General features: G+C 44.1%; 1 protein-coding gene across 1 annotated transcript in view; it reads left to right on the top strand.

Moving 5' to 3' along the window:
* Positions 1–20,080, top strand: part of LOC308120397 (shisa family member 6) — a gene marked incomplete at its 3' end in the record, with an annotated part of 87,232 nt that extends 67,152 nt beyond the window's left edge. The window contains exons 5-9 of the mRNA XM_080481002.1: positions 10,030–10,092; positions 16,404–16,556; positions 18,841–18,944; positions 19,238–19,796; positions 19,863–20,080. Coding sequence (XP_080337128.1) covers positions 10,030–10,092; positions 16,404–16,556; positions 18,841–18,944; positions 19,238–19,796; positions 19,863–20,080 — 1,097 coding nt within the window. The remainder of the gene's footprint in view (positions 1–10,029; positions 10,093–16,403; positions 16,557–18,840; positions 18,945–19,237; positions 19,797–19,862) is intronic.
* Between the last annotated feature and the right edge of the window lie 1,104 nt (positions 20,081–21,184).

A 21,184-nucleotide genomic window follows, 5' to 3' on the forward strand; every position in this document is an offset into this window, starting at 1 on the left:
ATCGCAAACAAACATGATGCTACAAGCAGCCGATGCTGCGTTACTGTACACTCTGTTTGTCCCCGTCTCTTCAATCCCCTCCGGTTCCTTCTGGCATTGTTAACGCTCGTCTGCAGATAAAGTTGGCGTCTCTTCTGTTGTTGGATCTTCTGGACTTTTACTTTTAAGATATAGGTTAAGCCTTTTTTGTCAGTCAAAATCCCCCAGATTAAGTCCAAACTCTTGAGTCACAGTGGCCACTCAGTTTAAGAATGAGCAGTGGAGCTAAAATTAGTAGAAGTAGAAGTGCTATAAATATAACTTATAAGCATTATCACCAGTGCTGCAATTGGGTCAGAGTTAAGCCGCCTTCCTCTGCCAGGGAAATCAATGAGGAGGTGGGAGCGACTTCTATCCAGGGGCCTCAAGCTTTGTCCCCTACTAACCGAGTGAAGTAGGGCTATTATGGCAGTTAACATTTAGCGATTAAATGTGAACACTCTTTGTCAGTTGTTAAATGTCAAGCCCGTGGTGGCTTTTCCCTTCTCTTCCCGCCCCCCTCTTTGCTTCTTTTCTGTGGCGAGGGGAGAGAAGGGATGCGGCGCGCTGTCAGCTGTAGACATACCTGTCACACACACACACACATACATGGATAGTGCAATCTGAGAGCTGCCCCCACCCCCCGCCACCACCACCAGCAGCAGCAGCAGCAGCAGCAGCAGCAGCAGCAACCTCCCACCTCCTCTGGGCCTTTCATAATTCCAGCGGCTACACTTGGCAGGACTAATGGGATGGCAGGGCTGTTGGTTTTAGAGAGGGATGTCATGAGGAGAGTGGAGCAGCGAGCAGGGGATGGCTCTCTAATAGATCTCTGGGTGGGGTGGGGGGGTCGGGGGGGGGCGGAGGGGCGGCTTGTGATCACTGGCCCATGTTACCATTTCTCTCCTCTTTTCATCTCTCCCCCCCTTTTCATACTTTCACCTCTCTCTTATCTGTTTTCTGTCTCACTTCATCCCGTGTCCACTGTATTTCTCTCCCCCAGGCTGCACCCCCAACCCCCCACCACCACCTCCTCCCACCCCGCGTGTTGTCAAGAGCCACCAAGCCTTTGGGGTTTCTATTAAGTTGCGGCTGACTGTCCGTGTCGTCAGTGTTTTGATGGTCCATGCAAGACGATTTCCACTGCATCAGCTCAGTTTTTGCTTTGGCTGACATCCGCTGCATATAAATATATGTCTCTCTATATAGAGATCTATATCAAGAAAAGCTGGTAAATTAAACTCAGAGGGCCTAAACTACAAATATCTTGTAAATTGCATACTCACAATAAATATTACACATTGAGTTTGCGGTTTTGTGGGTGAACAGCTAAGCATGACATTGTGGGAAGACGGGATTTTTCAAATGATTCAAATGAGGGTTTGTATACATTAACACAGGGGTGTCGAACACGTTTTAGTACAGAGGCTACATACAGCCCAACTTCATATTCAGTGGGCCAGATTGATAAAGTGGTGCCATAATAGCCTTTAGATTTAAACTTTTACTTTGACTTTCTTGTTTGTTTCGTTTTGGGGCTAATACTAGACATCAAAATGCTGCCATGGAAACACGGAACATTTCTATAACGAAAACACAAAAACTACAACTTGCAATGTTACTGTGTATTCACGATCTTTGAACAACCAGAATCAGTCATACATAATATGTTAGTAGAACACACAACATCCTTGCAAAAAGAAAAACGTCTGAGTGACAATTTTAAACAAGATTCCTGCAGTTGGTGTTGGTAGTGATTGAGGGGGGAAAACAATCATGGTAAATTTCCCATGAAGGTTAGAAGTTTTTCTTTATTTTTTGTGATTTAGTGTTTTTGTGGAAGACAAAAAGACCGTTACTTAGGGCAAACTAGACACTCCTTCTCTAAACTGCCTGGAGAAGCTTTGCCCTGTTGAATCACTGACAGGTGAACTGTGACAGATTCAAATCTTGAGGCCGGTGTAGACCTATAGCTCCGGGTAATCCATTAAGACTTACATATAGAACATATATACTGTATGTGTGCTCTCCTCTGTAGAGTCAGATCAACTAGAACCTGGTGAAAAACGGCTGAGGGATAAAATGCAATGTGACTTTTTAAAAAGACCAAATCATGTCACATCCGGCTGTTTGGCTTTAAAGGTTGTCAGTGCGGCTGTGACTCGGTTAGGGTTAACCCTCAGCCCCTTGCAAGGAAGTCACATCTGTTGGTTTATATAATTCCCCTTTGGGATTATTAAAGTGTTTATATCCTATTCATAAACATGTCTGCATTCCTTTGGTTTCTGGTCACATCAGGTATTGAAAATAGGCGCTGCATCCAAGTTCACTATCTAAAATGTTGGAAATACTTCAGGCTATGGGCACAATTTGATCCTGGAAATTTTTTTTTAAAGATTAATGAGGCAGCACTGATCAGTTATCTTGTGTTATCCAAACAAAATGGTGCTGACATAAATGCTCTACTCTGGAAAAATAATTCAGTTTGTTGGGAGTTGGCACTGAAAGCTAAAATAAGATGTTTTATTGCCTGCTACGTCAGGATATGGTCATGTAAGCATGTCTGCTCTTGAAAATAGGCCTTTTAAAATATTTAAAACATTTGTGTCACAGTTTAATTAATGTAAATTAAGGCTCTAACAGATTTACAATGCACCGTTGACAGAAGCCAAAGTGATTTTAGCCCGGCTGGGATATTGGTCATTAGAGGGGAAACGATCAGTTAACATCCATATAATTGATGGGACTGCACTCCAAATCCAAAACATTCTACATTCCTTTAAACTTTATTATTTTTATTATTGACTTGTCTAGATTAGGTATCGTAATGCAAACTGCCTCCAGATATTTAGTTTCACTTGAGTCACAGTTAAAGTTGACTACAGCGTTGATAGAATTTATGAATGTAGTCTTAGGACGCTTCGATCTGTCATGAAGGATTGCACTTTTCTGAGTGGCTCTGCTTTCAGCTGGTGTGTCTGAGTGTCCCCGGGGTTTTATTTCGTGGGTGCGTCAGGCATTAGGAGGCCAACCTCTGGAGACTGCACAGTTGTTCCAGCAAACGCTCCCATGACCTTGTTTGTTTGTGAGCTATTTTCCTCCCTTTTCATTCCCTCACACAGATGACTGTTTGGCAGCACTCCACTCGGCTCCTCTCTTCTCTGAGCACAACTTCAACTATTCATAGAAATGCAAGAGACTGTGGCCAAACACAGTGAGCGAAGAAGAGAAGTGACTGGGCATGGTGACGTGGCCGTTCGGCCGCTGGACAGAATGCAGATCCTCAACAAAAAGAAAAATCAATGATCCCACGGTTTCCGCAATTCCTCACTCGTATGTGACCGCAATCGATTGCACAAACGCTTGTTTAACCTTGGCGGGGGATTCAGGGTGTCCTGTGGTGGGCTGTGTCTGTGTGCCTTCTCTTAACTCCAGCAGCGTGCTTCACGTAGATGCGACGCTTTGCAAGTGCGATGTGAAACAAAATGCCACGCCAAATGTCAGCTTACTGAGTCACTTGTGAAGCCATCTGGATGCTATTATGCAAACTCGCCAAGGAGGTATTCTCCGGAGATCGCTTACAGTATGAGAGAAAAAGGGAAATTTAATGTGAGTAATCTTCTCGTGGCGGCCACTGTATCCAGGCTCTGGTCTCTGCAGCCCACCAAGTCCCATATATCTGTACGTGGTTGATTCAGCCGTTAAATCCGACTGACACCATCTGACAAACACACAGCTGCATCATCAACATACTGACAGCAAAACAGCCATTTAGCAATTTAAATTGGGACCCTTTTTAACCCAACAAACCGGAGAGCACGTCAATCACAAATAATCAACCCACTGCATGATTAGACAAGCAGTTGTGCCTTTGGATCTGTTTTAATATGCTGGTTTTAAGAGATGCGGTGACTAATGGACAGCGGTGGATCCAGAAGGTCCTGCCCTCCACTTTAAGCCTGCTTAATCGTTGACAAAAAGGTTCCTCGGGTTGTTCCATGGTAAGAACGGAGCGTGGAGGTGGTCCTGCGACATCAGCACAAAAGGGCCTGGAGGGAGAAGGCGAGGCGGGGTGTTCCAGGCTGATAAGCAGCCTTCAGGTCCTTAGAGTTTTCTAGGGTGGGAAGGTGCTAACTGTGCCAGGACTTTCCTCTGAATGCAGTTAATTGGTCCCCAGACGAATGAGAGATCACTGAACATGGCTGTCCGAGCGGCTCTTAATGAGCGCCAGTCCTCTGCTTCTTCTCAGCGGGTCGTTGGGTTTGGCTCGTCTCCGCGGACCCCTCACGCCGGGTTTTCAGTGGAAATCACCAGATTGAGACAGAACTTTGAAGAAAATTGCAGGGTATTGATCGAGGTCTAAGGTTCTCTAACTATACTTTAAAGTGAAAGACGGGGTGCTATGTTGATTTTAAAAAACATAATAGCTATTATGGGTTAACGTGTCAGTATGTCCCGTTTTAATGCAGCACTTTTCTTTTGACGAAGTCAGTCTGCAGTTGGAGAGAAGTCGAACATTTCAGGATTAGCGACCAATCTAGCAGTAGTATGCACTGAAGCTACAAAAGCTGTTTATTTTCACTATATCCGTGCTGATCAGGACATCTGCAGTCATCTGTGGGTAAATGAACTACTTGGTAACAGCTATAGAACAATTAAGCTCTTGTATTTAAGTTAGCAAAGTGATTTAACGCTTGAAGTATATCATCATAAGAAATTACCTATTATACCTTTATTTTCATTTTGTGAAATTCCAGAACTGTAAGTTTTCATGAATCAGTCTCTTCAAACAGTCTGTTAGTCCTCCATGTGAAACCTGCCTAAGGCTTCCGTCTTTCCTCCGACTGGCCGGCCTCCAGAAAGCCTTCCCTCCAGCAGTGCTGGGATTTAACACTTGCTTCTTCGTCTAGCTGGCTGCACAGCGCTATAGCAACAGCACTCTCACCTCAAAGTGAGAATGTACTGTTGGAATTTGGTGCCGTTCTGTGTGGAGTTTGCATGTTTTCTCTGTGTGTGTCTGAGTTTTTCTTCAGTTCCTCCGGTTAGTGTGTGAGTCACCCAATCCTACAATAAATGTTTTTTTTTTTTTTATGGACAGACCCATATAGATGCAGGAAGGTTTCATTTTTTATCATTTTCATTAAGTTCAATTCAAGTTAATTTATGCCAGCCAGATAGTATCGGTGATACCATCGACTCTATTGAAGATTTTTTGAAAATGCAGCCAAGGTGTTGTTATGCAGAGGAGATGCACGTTAGTAGCGTTAAACAGCCTGATTACACTTTTATCACCACTGAGGGATTTGCCAGACCCCGGACACTTTGTTTTACTATTCTCCATTAATTACCTTTACATTATCACAGGACTATTAAAACACAAGACAGGGTGAGATAGTCTAATGGTAAGTAACAAAGAAATATAATCCACAGAAGTAACAAGGTCAGCTGCAGTACTGATGTTTTAAAACATCAGTACACACACAAAAACCTATCAATGATACTGAATTGCAGGTTTAGAAAATCCCATTTTCTATGCTAGTTCATGTAATTTATTTTCAAGGGTTTTTTAGGTGTACTGATCTTTCTGAATTTATTAAATCTTTTGGAAGTTTTGTTCGTTTTTTGGGGTTTTTGTTCATTTGCCATTTATTGACTTGCAATGTGCCTGGACAAGGGATAGACCAATGAATACTAACCTTTAGCTACTTGTTGATACTGCGTACCAATATAATTATTTAGTAAATGCTATTCAGTCGAATTTATACTCCATATGCAAACAATATGCAAAGGCATTGCTGCAAACCAGCGTTTCTGCCATTTCCGTGGAAATGGACATCATTTCATTTTCAAAGCATCACCATGTAAATGCAAAACTTTTCTGAAACGAAAGTGCAAAAGTGATGCACTTTCAGCTCAGCATTGTGACTATGGAATGTCATTATTTAGCACATCCAACTTGATTAAACAACCGTATTTGCTGTCAAAATCTGGCTCCTGTAGACCCTCGAATGAGACTCTGATGGATCAGACATGCTCGGTTTAGCATCAAGTTGACATCCAGTGTTTATTTGTTTTTCTCTGTGTCGTCTGTGTGCTCTACCTGGCGAGATAAAGACGTCCATGATAGCTGATTCACGTACTGATGTTCAACAGTTGGCTAATTTAACAAATGATTGATTATTAGCAAAGATAAGTAAGTAACGACCTTCAAAATCATGAGTTGTGTGCAGCTTGTGCCTCGGGAGTAAATGACTGTCGTTGCACTGCGAATGGAAAGTAAACTGACGTGAATCTACATCACAGCGCTGTTCATTTAATATATTCGCAGTCGGGCATATTTGAATTTACCCCTCTGAATAATCTTTTTTGCTGTGAGAGTCACAGTTAAGCATCGCGTGGAAAAAAAAAAAAAAGAAAAGAAGGAAAGACAGAGCCAGTGGAGGAGCTCACAGGCGACACGTCCCATCTATCTCCATAGCTCGAGCAAATATTGAAACCCATGATGTGAGAGCGCCGGGCCTCGCGCTCCTCCTTCACTTCTGTGACAGATGTAAATAGATGTTTCAGCAGTTGGCTCTAATGCATTTTTAAACAGGCACAGCAGCAGACAGCAAATGAACGTGTCGCGACGGCACGTTCTCTACGACGGGGTCTCCATCTACCTCCCCCCCTTCCCTACAAACAGAGGAGTGCGCGCTCCCGCACACTGCTGAGAATAGCTGTCATTCATCAACTTTCTCACCACAATGGGCTCAGTAAAGGTCCCATCTTTCAAGCGAAGCACCTCTGTGGCGCCGTGCCGCCGCATCACGTTCCCTGTCATCCGCTCAACAGCTCCGGCACAGCAGGACAGATAGACGGCCGGGTGAAGCTTGTTCACTCTCCGTCCTGGAAATTAAAATGACTTTGCTCTCTCGGATGACAACAGGGACGGCTGTTAGCGCAGATTAAACCCTCCTCGTGCATACAGAGAGAAACGGTGCTGTGACCAGAATGGAGGAACTCTTCTCAATCAGATCTCTCGTTTGCCACAAATATAGACTTTACATGTTCTCACAATCCAAAGACCTCAAAGTTTGGTTAGTTTGTAGTTGGAATCAATGTGTGTTCATGTGAACTGGCCAAAAAATGGGATAATTGAGAGTGTTACATTTTTTTTTTTAATAGATTCCAGTATTTTCAGTATCAATCTTTGTACGTACAAGCCAAACATGCTTGTTAGGTGATTTCAACCATTCTAAACCTGAATCAGAACCTTGACCCGGAGCAGTTAGGGCCATGCTGCACGAATCAGAGCTCCATCTTTCTCATAGTGGCATGTTGGTCTTCCTCGGTAGAGTTTGTATGTTGTCTGTACATGCATGGGTTTACTTTGGTTACTTGACTTCTTCCAATAATCCAAAGAATAAATGATGGTGTGTCTCACCGTGCTAGACCTGTGATGGACTGACGAGCCGTTTGGGGATTACCCTGCCCTTCACCAAATATCATCTGGATTAGGGACCAGTTCCAATCACCCGAGTCTGGATAACAGACTGATGAATTGTTCAACAGAAGTGGTTACACGATTCAACGGTTTCTGTGTAAATGTCACATGGAAACCAATAAGAACATTTCAGACGTGTTCAAATAACTATGCTCATCTTTTTGAACCATGTACGACCTGTACCGTTGAGAACTTAGTCGCCAACATTTAAGTGTTAACCATTTCCACTCCGCAGCAATCCACCAGCGCATCCAGGCACTTCACTTGTTTTCTTCTTCTATGACTAAGATGATCTTAGCATTTGTTGTGTGACATTTCTACCACATGAAATTTGTACTTGAGCTGTATTTGTGAGTTTGCCAAAGAGAGTCTGACTCATATTCCTGGGCTTGATACCTAAACTATAATTTGCAATTAAGTAAAAAAAAATATAATAAACAGGTGTGCACAGTGATGAAGACACAGAGATTTATTATACTCCAGTGTGTCATTTTTTCAGTCTTTTGCGGATATCTACTCATGTGGAAATGTGGAAAATTAAGTTGAGGACTCACAGGTTGAATGTAAAACTGAGGGTGGCTGGTCGATCATGCAGCTTCAGAACCTTTCAGACTGCACAACACGTTATTACGAGATATACTCTGTTAGATGGCTCCAGTGAGACCTTCTGTCTCGATCATTCTCAGGCTGCATGGTGTCAGTGTGACGCATGTCAACTTGTGAGTTGGTGAATCGTAATGTAAGCAGTCACATATGTGGAAAATACATCATCTCCCCGGAGATGCTCTCGACTCTTGTTTACCTGCAGTTTTGATCGGTTGGTTTGAAGATGTTGTGAAGAAAATTGCCTTTGATCGCCATGGTTATACGCTTGTAAAACTCTCTAAAAGCGCATCTGAAGCAATTAATAATTTCTTTTCTCCTCGCACAGTCCATCTGCTACGTCATGGAAAAAGCTATTGTCGGACAACAAGGGAAGGTCTGGAATCAAAGAAAGAGGTCTCTCAGTCTCTGTCCATCAATCCTGAGCTTTCCAATCAAAACAAGACAGGCAGAAATACGTATGTCTGTGAGTGAAAGCAGGGTTCTTATCACTTCGCTATGTAGCTGTGTAGCTAACTCTCAAGATGTGCTGACCTCAGGTTTCACATGTTATTTTTCTTCAAGACTTTGCAGATTGCTCTAAAGGCCGCTACACACTGCAATTTTCCGAAAACTCTGAGTGTCAGATATTTGGGGAGATCGTGACTGCTGCTGCAATCCACATCGACAAACTAACCAATAGAAAGGCAGTATGACAGGACAGATCAGCGCGACACTGGTGCTAAACGGCTAAAGACGCTTTGTGACTACAAAGCATGAACATTCAAAATGTAAGCAATGGGTGGTTTCCTAGGTGTCCTCTGGCTTCCAGAAAGTGTCTTTGACATGATCAGATTGCAGTTAAACCTCTGTTTTCAATGTTAGAAACACTGCGGAGATTACCGAAGAGGCAGGTCAACACACTAATCCTCAATATGACTCTTTCCTATATTAATCAATTTTTTTTATTTCATCACTTGAGCAAAATCTGAAAGGGCAGCTGGAGCTGATCTGAAGCCACAGATATCCAAGCAAGCTGGCCAATGAACGTGAAGCTGTAGCGAGAATAGCATGTGAAATGACTTGCTATAGACAAGGAGGTCTACGGATGCTAATGCACATTTTGCCTGATGAACGCAAGTTAAATGAATGCAATAATAACAATATTTGATAAACCGATTGTAGATAGAGGAACTGCATGCATCACAGCCTTTTCAAATATTGTTAGTAATCATCTGCAAATATGTGGAGCTTTTGAAGAACCTACTGCACCCTACCTACTGTTCCGTGTGTGTGTGTGTGCGTGTGTGTGTGTGCGCACATACTTTTGTTCCTTTTCATTTGCTGCTTGCTGGCCGCTCCACATTTGATCCGTGTTTCGTAACGACGAATGCACGGATTCATGAAGTCTCTGTGTCTTTACTCTTAAATAATACAATTTCCAAAGAATAAGAGTGCCTTCGTGTTCCAGGCCAAGATGTGATGAATAATGCATGCCGGCCCTGTTTCAGAAACTCTTTCTCTTCTCTAAATGTTTCTACCGTAGCTTCTGACTTTCCTGGATTCTCTTTGATGTAAACATGTTTTCTAGGGTAATGCTGAGGTCACAGTGAGCTCCACCCGGCGCTCACTCATCTCTCTTTATGTTCATTTCTCTAATTTGAAGAAATTAAAGGGATATTTCACCCACTAAGTGAGTTTCCCTGAAGCCAAATGTTGGTGGTGCGGTGCTTAGACTTGTTTACACGAGAGAACTCAGTCCGCAAAACATGAATCTGGACTTTGTGAATTTGACCACAAAGTGCTACCAAAAGACATTTCCACTCATTGTAGTGAGTTATCTCTTTAATTGTTGCCTTCGATTGCCAGGAGTGTATTTGAGCTGAAACTGAGCACTCGTTTTGGACACTGAACGAAACTCTCATTGCTTTTTGTCATTGCAGGTACCCATCAGCACAACTATAACCATGTGGCTCTAGGTAGCCCCACACGCACACCTAAGAATGGTAAGAGAAAAGTAGCCAGAGAAAGGAACACTTGAGTATTTTCAGTTTGTGTAAGGTAGAATCCAGACTTTAACATGACGTAGGCATGCAAAGGATTCTTGACTCATTCAATCGGCTCTAGCGCCAATTCGTCCGGCCATTGAAGATAAACGTAGATAAAAGTTTTGAGTTGAAAATGTCACAACCTGTAGTTATGAACCCATAGTTTAGTAGGAGTGAGATTTTATGAGTCTCTACTTTTATGTAAAGAGAAGAAAATATTGACTGAGGACCAACTTATTGCTTTGCGGCGTTTGACTAGAGCGAACATGCACCAAACAAAAGTACCCAAACCTATCGCCGTAATCCGGCACCCGTCTGACAAATTATTTATCCTCCACATTGTGGAAGCTGTTTGTTCGCAGTAGTTCTGGTGTAGGGAGTGGAGACAGGCCCGGGGTCGCGGACTGGCAGATGTGTGAGGAGTTGCATAAGAACGCGAGGTGGAGAGAGAGGAAAGACAGCTGAGATAAAAGGAAAGAAAAGGAGGCCACAAGCTTGAATATTCACTGCCGTCTGTGCTTAGCAAATAAGTCTGATCCAGTCATCGAATTTCTGGCTCCTTCGAATACAAATACTGTAAATAAATGACACTTCAGGGTGCTTTGCTCAAACTCTGTAACCAGAATGGTTCCGTCTCCGGACATAATTGACCAAGTAGTCTAAACACGCGCACACACACACTGATAAGAAAACCACATCCTGGAAGCGAATGCCTTGGAGAGCTGAAAAAACAAAACAACAAAAAAAAAAAACATGAAAAATCCATTTCGCCAAGACATCAAACACAGTCACGGTGATCACAAGCTGCCTAAAAACCTTTAAATTTCACCCTTTGCAATGCATTTTCTAGATAAAAACTTGTCCTCAAGACAAACCCTACCCTGTTTTCCAGTGGCTACAGAACCACCAGGACACAGCTCTGTGTCACAGGCGCAACATGCTTAATTGTACATCACATGTCAAAAGCATCCAGATGTAGAGGCTGAAATCATTTGAGTCACTTATGCAGGAGGTTGTATTTTCTTGTGGTTGCCATGCTGAATGTAGAGGTGTGTGTGTGTGTGTGTGTGTGTGTGTGTGTGTGTGTGTGTGTGTGTGTGTGTGTGTGTGTGTGTGTGTGTGTGTGCAGTAGCTTCTGTTTCTCTCACCACCGACGTGCTTCTGAAATCTTTTGTATTTTTTTCCCCCCGCTTGGGTTTGGGTAGCTCACCGATCATTGAGACGCGGTAAGTCAAACATATGCGCACTCAGTTTAGTGTGAGCACTCATTCATTTGCATTCCAACACACATCTGTGTGCACACACACACACACACACACACACACACACACACACACACACACACACACACACACACACACACACACACACACACACACACACACACACACACACACACACACACACACACACACACACACACACACACACACACACACACACACACACACACACACACCACAACACCAACCTCTACCTTTGTGTCGTCCTTCCTCTCCTCTTTAAGCCGGTAAATCTTCAGACCTGATTGAAGTAGCCTTCTCACAAAGTGGGATTCATAAACTTTGCTGGATCCGGCAACATGTGTTACTGACAATGTATAATACACGATTTGTGTTGCGCAGCTCTTCTCTTTTTGTCAACAAATCCTACAAGAAAACGGGAATCAAACAGATGATCTGTCTTGTTGCTTGACTACATATAGAGGCCTGCATCACAGAATGAAACACGCTGACAGTGCAGAATTCCCAATATGAAAAACTAAATGACAAATTAATGTCGCATTAAGGCACAAATGCACAGATTTATATTGAAGTCCTAAAAATATGTGCAATCGTTTTCACGAAGATTCTCAGCAAACACAAGAAAACACTAATGGACATTTTGTCAGTCTCCATGTTAGCTACGAGTAAAAAAAGTTTTAACTCCACCTATTTATAAACTAATACACATCAAGTAGCAGGAAGAACAACCATGTTCACTCACAGGACACTTCAGTGAAAAGTCCAGAGCAGGGTAGCAATGTGGCTCATTGCTAGATGTTACAGTTACAGAAGTAAACTTTGTTAATTGGAACCATTTCCAGATGGTTTGAGCAGTTTTATCTGGATTTGTTGGCATTAAGTAATAATTACAAAATGACAAAATATCTTTGAAATATCCATTTTGTGTCTATTTGAGTCAGGTCTGTGCTGGTTGCTGTCCGTCAATAGGAAGAAGGGAAATGTGTTTGAGATAGTTGACAGCATGCCACACTCTGAGTTGACAATGCCCCCCCAACCCACCCCAACCCCCCCCCCCCCCACCCCCACCCCCACCCCCACCCTCAAACCCGTCCACACCCACCCACCCACTCGATGCAGTGTGGCATACTTATAAAGTCGTCCCCATGCTTCAAACCCCATTCCCTACAGCTCCGAGGACCCCTGGCCTCGACGTAACCCTTTGGTCCTTCTCCATATCTCCCTCTCTCCAGCTTCCATTTTCTTCTTCCTGATCGTATTACAGACACTTCCCCCCCCTTCTCTTTTAGGCTGTGCTATCTCCATCTCTTCTCCTCTGCTCTTTCCTTCTTTCCATCCTGCAGCAGCAACTAAAACCCTATTTTTATCTGTCCGTCGGAGGCTGGTCTGGAACCGCACCCAAGCCCACTGCTCTGCACTGCGTGACAGGCTCACAGCTCCCGGGGGGTGGGGGGGGACGGGGCGAGAAGCAAGGAGAGAAAATGAGAGAGAGAGAGAGAGAGAGAGAGAGAGAGAGAGAGAAATACTGAATGGACCAGAAAGAATTAAGGAGCGGAGGAAAGTGGGTGGCAGCATGGTAGGACAGATAAGATTGACGGAGTGTGGAGGAGCGGCGGTGAATGGGACAGATCGTGTGTGCGTGCATGTGTGAGAACGTGAGATAAAGAGAGTACAGTCAGAATAAAAGAAGGGCTTTTGGTCCAGTCACCTCCCTCCCCTCCCCACCTCCCCTGCAGCGAGTCTCCCTGGCATTGTATCGCCACGCAATCAACTGCAAGCGACCAGTCAAGGCGCTGTTGCCTCTTGCCCCGCAACCCCAACCCCGTCTCCCAGATCACATCACGGGCCCTGTCACCGGCAGGGTTACTCTCCAAACACACATCTGTTGTTTGCTGTTTTGTTGTGTCCCCCCCCACCCCCTGTCCTTTTCTTCTTCTTTTTTTTGGAACTGCTGTTTCCTCTCGTCAAAATCAGAGTCACCCGTCAACTCAGTCCCACACCAAACGCTCCCCCATCGCTGCCGCCGACAAGTTGGAGTTTTAGACGTGCGACAATCTCTCAAAGGCAGATAACAGTGCTCAGAGGCAGAGACTAGTTTCTTCAATAAGTTATGTTAAACTTAAAAGGCAGAAAGAGAGGTGAGATAAGGACAATGAACACGTCGAAGCCCACGCTGCAAAAACTCAAAATCACACCAAAAATATCCGTCTAGTTCCAGAGCATGTGGGTCGAGTTTCCAGTCAAAGTACCTCCAAGGATGCAAGTAGATACTGCACAAACGTATCTGTATTTGAGAACTTATCTTATGAAAATATCTGGAAATTTGACAAACATACCGAGCTCCTTTATAAGAGTCCTGTCAAAGACATTTAAGTTCAGGGGCCACAAACAACCCAATTCCATCTTGAATGGGCCAAACCGGTAAAATGTATACAGATCTTCGGACAACTCCAAATTGTCCTTTTATTTTAGTGCATCCACACAATTCTGAAAGGTCTACAATTTTCTGAAAATACTAGGGATGCACTGATACCATTTTTCTTATAGGACAAGAACAAGTACAAACCTTTAGTTACTTGCCGATACCAAGTTGCTGGTTACTAACTAGTTTTCACCTCCACTGGAACTTTTCCGAGTGCGAGTACTCCATGTAGTGTCGGACCTGATACTAGTGTCGGTATCGGTGCATTCCGAGAAAATACTAACAAGTTCTACATTCTTAAAGGGATTCTTAACTATTCTTAACTAAATGTGCAAAATACTTGTTGAAAACCAAGTACTTCCATATTGGCATTTTACAGCTCAATAAATTCAGAACTACAGTATTGCTCTGATCCTAATGCTGCATCGCTGACCTTTCGGCTCCATGTTGTGTTAATCAGTTGCTGCTTACTAATACATTGTGATCCTCGGTGAATAAATCAGAAACAGTGGAGATTTTCATTGAAAAAAAAATCAAAGTTGGTTGTTGTCGGCTCTGATCTCAATTAAAATGCTTGGTAAATAGCCACACAAACCTACATTTGGGAGTTGGATCAATGTCATTGTGAAAGTGGATGAAGATACTTGGTAACTGGGCGAGTGTACTTGGTACAATCATTGCAGTGTAGATTGTGTGAGACTGAAACCAACAACCAGGGCTGCTGATGTCAGATCAAGTCAAGAGGACGGCAGTGATGACACTGTTCTGCTTATACATAATACATCAATACAAGTGTTTGGTCTGCGTTTGTAATGTTGTAGCTGATCACTTGTTTATTCATTTTTTTACCAAAATGCGTAGAAACATTTTTACACTAAGCAAGAATTCTTATGGGAACAGACTTTCCTATCAAACAATTGGATTTCGATAGACTCGGTCCACATTTGCTCAATATGGAGACAGATCCCGGACAGACCCTGCTTCGTGTGGCTGTGTAAAGTTTGTGCTATGATTATCATAAATAGTCTGGAATGAGTGCAGGTTATGCAATAGATTGGAGTGACAGTGCGAATTAGATACTGGCCTGTTGCCCGTTTACACTGTGAATTTTGAAAGGCTACAGAATTAAATGGACACTTTTTTTTTGCCATGCTGGACACATGCTGTGACAAAAAGTGACAGCTCTAAAATCTGCTTTGGCTCATTAATATTAATACATGTATAGCTGACTTGCCAAATGCCCTAAATGGAACTTGTTTGAATTTGTTTGAAACTGAATATGCCACATTCATTCAGGGAAATCTACATCCCTATTGTGCATGAGTACATTAACTTTAAACCAGACTCCTGAAAAACCTTTGGCAATGTACATTTCTGCTGATGTTGTTTGGATTCTTCAAGTAAAGGAAACAAAGGTTTGGTTCACAGTCACACTTATAAGAATCAGCTGCTTTTGTCACCATAAGAACAATAATGATCACAGACGTATTACTGTGACATGGCCTTAGTGTGTTCACTAATAGGCACCAAAACTAGGGATGCACCGGTGCCACTTTTTTTAAAGGAGCAATCCAAACCAAAACCAAGCAAATCCCCTCTGAAACGTTTTGGAACTTCTCAGGTTTTGGTTTGAAATAGGTCATCTTCAGGATGTTACCTGAATTCAGCCACTTGATGTTTTACAGAGAAATAAATGGCGGTCTCAAGAATCAAGATCTGTCGTTATATTGTTCAACGACCACCAAGTAACAGACAATGAAAGGTCCAATATTTTATCCAACTTATCTTCATTGCTACTATCACAGTTACATCAGCCACGAGAAGGCAATTTCTCCTCTAATTGCTCAATCAACTTCAGCTCTGGACGTATGAATAAAAAGTAACTAAATAAAGTCAAGCTACGCAGTCATGATGTTCTGACAATCTTTACCAAAGTGATCCACTTCTTCGTCTCATCATTTGGAAGTAATGTATCAGGTTTAACTGTGGTGTGGTGCAGGCCTTCCCTGGAAGGAGCCGGCGAGCTTCTCCTGTAGCATGCAGGAGAAATAAGTGGATGCATTTTGGTTGAAAATTTGTGGACACACTTTGAGTGCCCCTGCACCTTCATTCTAGATAAGCCAACACAAATCCAAAAGTACAGACGATTTGAACGAATGTAGAATCTTGTTTTTTTTTTTTTTTTTTTCATAATGACTGTGCACATGCATATCAAAGCTTGTGTTTGTATACTTTTGGACAAAAGGTTTTGCTTCTTCAACCCACAGACTCCCTGAGATACAAAAGGATATCCTTCCTTTCTTCAAAGCCTACTGCCCTCGTAACAATAGTAAAATATCTCCCTGCCCACCTGAATTTACTTTGACAATTAGAACTCTGCTTTTCCATGGTGATCTCAGAAGCACTTCTGCCGGCAGGAAATACAATTGCAACTGAAACTCCAGCATGTCTGCCAGCTCACTTTTGTTTCCCCCTTCCACTACAGCAGGTGGTCTTCTGCGATGGCTGCCTCGGGACTCATTTTTTCACGGGGTGGTTTTCTCTTCCCCCTCTACCCTTCTTTTCTGTCTGTACATGTATGTGTGTGTATATGTGTTCTCCAGAAAACAATCGGATAAGCGGCATCCTGACCTCGCAGACGGAGCCCTACGACCTGTCGTTCTCTCGCTCCTTCCAGAGCCTGTCGCACCTGCCGCCCTCCTATGAGGCGGCCGTCAAGGCCGACCTCAGCCGCTTCTCGTCCCTGAAGAAACTCAGTAGGTCCAAAGTTCACTGCACTAATGCAAAGAGTAGGCTCCCCTCTGCTCCTGATGCATGATAGGAAAGAGAAATAAAAAAAATCTCACATCAAGTGCGCTTCACTGAGTTCGGACGAGGAATCTTAGCGAGAGGCTCCAGAGTGTTTCAGCATTGAAAGTGATTTTCCCGCTGTGCTGAGGACATCACATGGTAGCAGGAAGTACTTACTACATGTTTTTTTCTTCTTTTGCCGGACCTCCTGGTTGAGTAAACATTTGAGTGGGTGTGGAAAATTCCAGGTGCCAGTCGCATTTCAGACAGCCTTTTTCTGAACTCTGGTCTTTCCCTTAAAAAAACCACCCCCGCACCATCAACATCAAAAAGTAAAAAAAAAGGCTGATAGTTATTGATATCCCATGATCCTCTTGTTTCAACCTAAAGGCTATGCCAACTATTTATCTCAGAGCGTGTCAGTACATTAAGTGGTCTCTTCGTGCCTGGCAATAGCTCCGCATTGATGTAGCGGGCGCTACGCTTGGATTTCTGCCGCATAATGAGGCCTCGTCTCACGATATTCTCCAAAGTGAAATGCAAATATTCCTTAAGGCTGATGTAATTTCATCATGACCGCCTCACTTCACCGCTGGCTCGCAGTCAAGCTAAAGGATGACGCCCTGGATCCCCCTACTCATCGCTGCTGGGCGCCGTTTCAAGCTGAAACGCTGAGATGGGTTTGTAGCATCTGTTTGCTGGTTCTCAGCCATGTTGGGAGGAGGAGGCAGGTTGGGGTGGCATTAATGGCTTCTTCTTCTTTTGTTTTTCTTACGGGATAAACACTTGTGAGAATCATCATAATAGATTTTGATGGAAGCAAATTAAATCAATTGTCAGAGATGGGATCCCACCAAGGAGACGGTGTCATAAAGGAATAACATCCTCGGGCAATGTCCTTCAGTCTTTTCAAAACTTTCTTTCTGCTTCCAAAGCAAATTGTTTTTTGCAGCAAATAGCCAAAAGGCTCTGCCATTTCCTCCTTTTTTCTGTTGCTCAACTAGTGTCTGTGCACTGATAGATCATGCTGAATTGTGCCGGAGGGAAGATAGGGCCGCGGTTTCATTGTTGAGATAATAAAAGAGAAGAATGCTGCTGCTTATTAATGCAAATTGGTATCAAACTGAAGAAGGAAAACAGAAGGCATTTAGCCCGTTGCAAGCACAGGACTGCACATCGCCAGTTATTCACTCTACAGTGATATGGTTGATGAGTTTTAGAAACCCGGTCCACGTCTCCAAGACTATTATGCCGAAGAAAAGGAACATCATGTTTTTACTGTCCCTTGTAATGAATCGATTTGTGGTGAGAGACCTTGCCTCTGAATCGGGGGGCGGCGGGCGTTTTTGGCTGAGTCCAACACGAACAGGTGGTGCACCCGTTTATTGAAAAAGAACGAGCTCTAAAAGCATCCACGAGTTCTTGATGATGCGGATAAGTCTGGTAACACGTTCTCATTTCTCCCCTCACACACTTTTCAATGTTCCCATATTTGACCGGTTTGTGCTGCCCTCTGACAGATTTCCTGTAAAGTGTGTGTTACTTTGTGTACGGTCTTGTAATCCACATCAGTCCTTATGCATGTGTTTGTGGGTTTGTGTGGCATGAATTTGATGCTACATCTCTTTCTACACTCTGCTGTCTCTGCAAATGTATTCTTGTCTTTTTGATCGGTCTCTGAATGCATGATTGTTTCTGTTTTTTTTAATCTGTTTTGGTTGTGCCCATGAATATGGATGAAACATCAAGGATATTAAAACACTCTTGGTACTTGTTGTTGACATGATTGTGCAATAATGCGTTTAGCTTTGCAGCATGCATTCACCAGGTGCCTGCGTCCCCCACACCCCCGCCCCAACCCCCGTCCGTGACGGTATGATGATGTTTGTTTATGGACCTTCACATGACCTTTGAAAAGTTTGCCCCCACAGCCAGAGCTGCCTGTAGAATCCCTGATGAAGCCTGGATATGTTGGTTGTTCTGTGCCTCGCATGTAATCCGGTCTGACTGTGATCCTCTGCCTCTTATTTTCTATTCCCCTCCATGAGCTTGGAAAAGGTGAAACGCCGATGGGTCCGCCAGCGCCCTTCTCTGCATCGTGTGCGATGTTCTCAGATTCCACATGATCCGGTTTCTACCCCCGTATTCGTCGCACCTACCTGTGTTTCCTTTCTTTTGCTTCATGAATCATCTCTTCACCTCCTGCCTCTATCTCTTTTTGTTGTTTTTGTTTTTTTGTCTCCTCTGCAGCAGATAAAGACGTCGACGACTACTACACTCGTAAGCGCCACTTGCCCGACCTAGCAGCGAGAGGCACCCTTCCCTTGCATGTTCTTAAAATGAGTCAAGAACAGGTGGGTATGTGGCGTTCAGGTTTCAAAACAAGGTTGTGTTCTTTGAAATTGCATGCAACTAAGAGGCAAGGCACAACTGCTACGTTTGAGAGTGCAGATGTGTGTGTTAGAATCTGCCGAGGCTGCTTTGCCTTCTCCCGCAGTGGTGGGTGGCAGAGCCTTTTACCCTTCAGCTTGTGAATAAACTCGGCTCATTCATCTTTTTCGCCCAACAGCACCGGGAACAGCAGCTCCAGAGTCAGCCCCCGCAGTCCTCCATCTCACAGGCCCCTCCCCAGTCGCAGTCTTCGCAGCAGTCTCAGCAAAGGCAGAGGCCCCGTCGAGTCCAGAGAGCCATGTCCCAAGATCGGGTTCTTTCCCCGCAGAAGGCCCCGCAGCAGGATTACAGCATGTCTTCCAACGGCATGTCCCCTTACGGAGGCAGGATCCTCTCCGATGAGCAGCTCCTGTCCGCCGAACGCCTTCGATCCCAGGAGCGACTGCTCCCACAGGACCGCCACACGTCCCAGGATCGCCTGTACACCAAGGACCGCATGTACTCCAAGGACCGCCTCCTGTCGCAGGAGCACCTCTATTCGAAAGACCGCCACTACTCCCAAGATCGCCTCTATTCGCAAGAACGCCTCTATTCGCAAGACCGCCTCCTGTCCCAGGACCCTCTGCTCTCACCAGACAAGCTGATGCTGTCACTGAAGCGCGGCATGGTCAGCAGCATCTCTGGAGGGTTCCGCGGCAGCGACTTGTCCATGTCGCGCGCCATCTCACACACAGACGTGTTCATACCAACCACGCCTCTCATGGATCGCTACAAGATGACCAAAATGCACTCCCATCCCAGTGCCTCCAACAATGGTGGTGGAGGAGGAGGAGGAGGAGGTGGTGGTGGTGGTGGTGGTAGTGCTGGTGGAGGAGGAGGAGGAGGAGGAGGAGGCGGCGGCAGCAGTGGGGCACCGGGAGCGGGACGATCTGAGCACTCCAACACTTTAGCCATGAACCAGACAACCAATAAGAGGCAGGCGTTTGCCTCCAGACGGACTCACACTGTGGAACAGCTCCACTACATCCCACAGCACCACCAGCAGCAACAACAACCACAGCACTACCGCACAGGCAGCAAGACTGAAGTGACTGTGTAACAGCAGCCGCGGTTGTTGGCGGGGGCGGGGTGGGGGCGGGGCTACCTGCCTGGACTGCACAGGTGTGTGGGTTTGACTGAGGTACACGGGTACACTGGCCTTCTTTAGGAGTAGGATGGTGGCAATTTCACTTTTCTTTGACTGAAGTTCCTGCAAAGTCAGAGGTTCAAGGACCAACAACACTTACTAGCTTACTGTGAGAGACCGGAAAAACGAGTTACACTGTACACTGAATACACAGGCCCAGCTAGATCAGAAGCCAGAGAGGGTTGTGGAGAACTGGGGGGTAGTTGTAGTATTATCCAGCTAACTTGCCTATTATTATTTCCAACGTCTTGATTATCCAACCCATTCACAGGCTGCGACCTCACTCTGTGTATGTTTTAGTGGGGAAAACACTGATAGTGTCTGTTCTAGCCTTTATCAGACGCCCCTCTTTGTCCAACAAATCTATTCTGTGACCTTTTCTGGCAAAATCTTAAAGGGCTTTGCATGGTTAAACACAAGAACTGATTCCTCTGTGACTTTTGTTGTGCAACACAACACCACCACCACAGGTGACGAACTAGAATGAGCCTGTAACAACTTTATAAATATATAAATAAATGAAGAAATAAAACAAGCAACCATTTGTACGCCCTGTCCTACTCATAGCTCTAGAGAATCTCAACGAGAGAGATCGAAATGGATGTTATCAGCACTTCTATTCGTGCCTCTGACGGATGATCCATTTCTAAAAAAGAAGTGGTTTTGTGGGTTACAAAGCACAATCAATGGGAAAAAAAACTGTTCTGTTTTTCAATTTTATGTTTGCGTTTGAATAGTGATGGCTAGCTTGTTTTGTTCTTAAAGCAATGGCAGGTTTTTTTGCTTCCAGTAGACGATTGTAAATAAGCTATTCTAGAAGCAGTATTATGGACAAGTCTGTACTGGATGGACTTTGTATTAGACTGTCTGTTTTCAATAGATTCTTAAAAAAAACAAAAAAAACAACAACAACTATAATTCATCACTGTTTCGTGAGTTCAGAATAGAAAACCCACTTAACCGAGTATTTGACAGGATCAATTAATACTATACTTTGTGTGTCTTTGCAAAAACTGT

This window comes from Lipophrys pholis, assembly GCF_963383615.2.
Source record: "Lipophrys pholis genome assembly, chromosome: 1".
NCBI classification, from domain to species: domain Eukaryota; kingdom Metazoa; phylum Chordata; class Actinopteri; order Blenniiformes; family Blenniidae; genus Lipophrys; species Lipophrys pholis.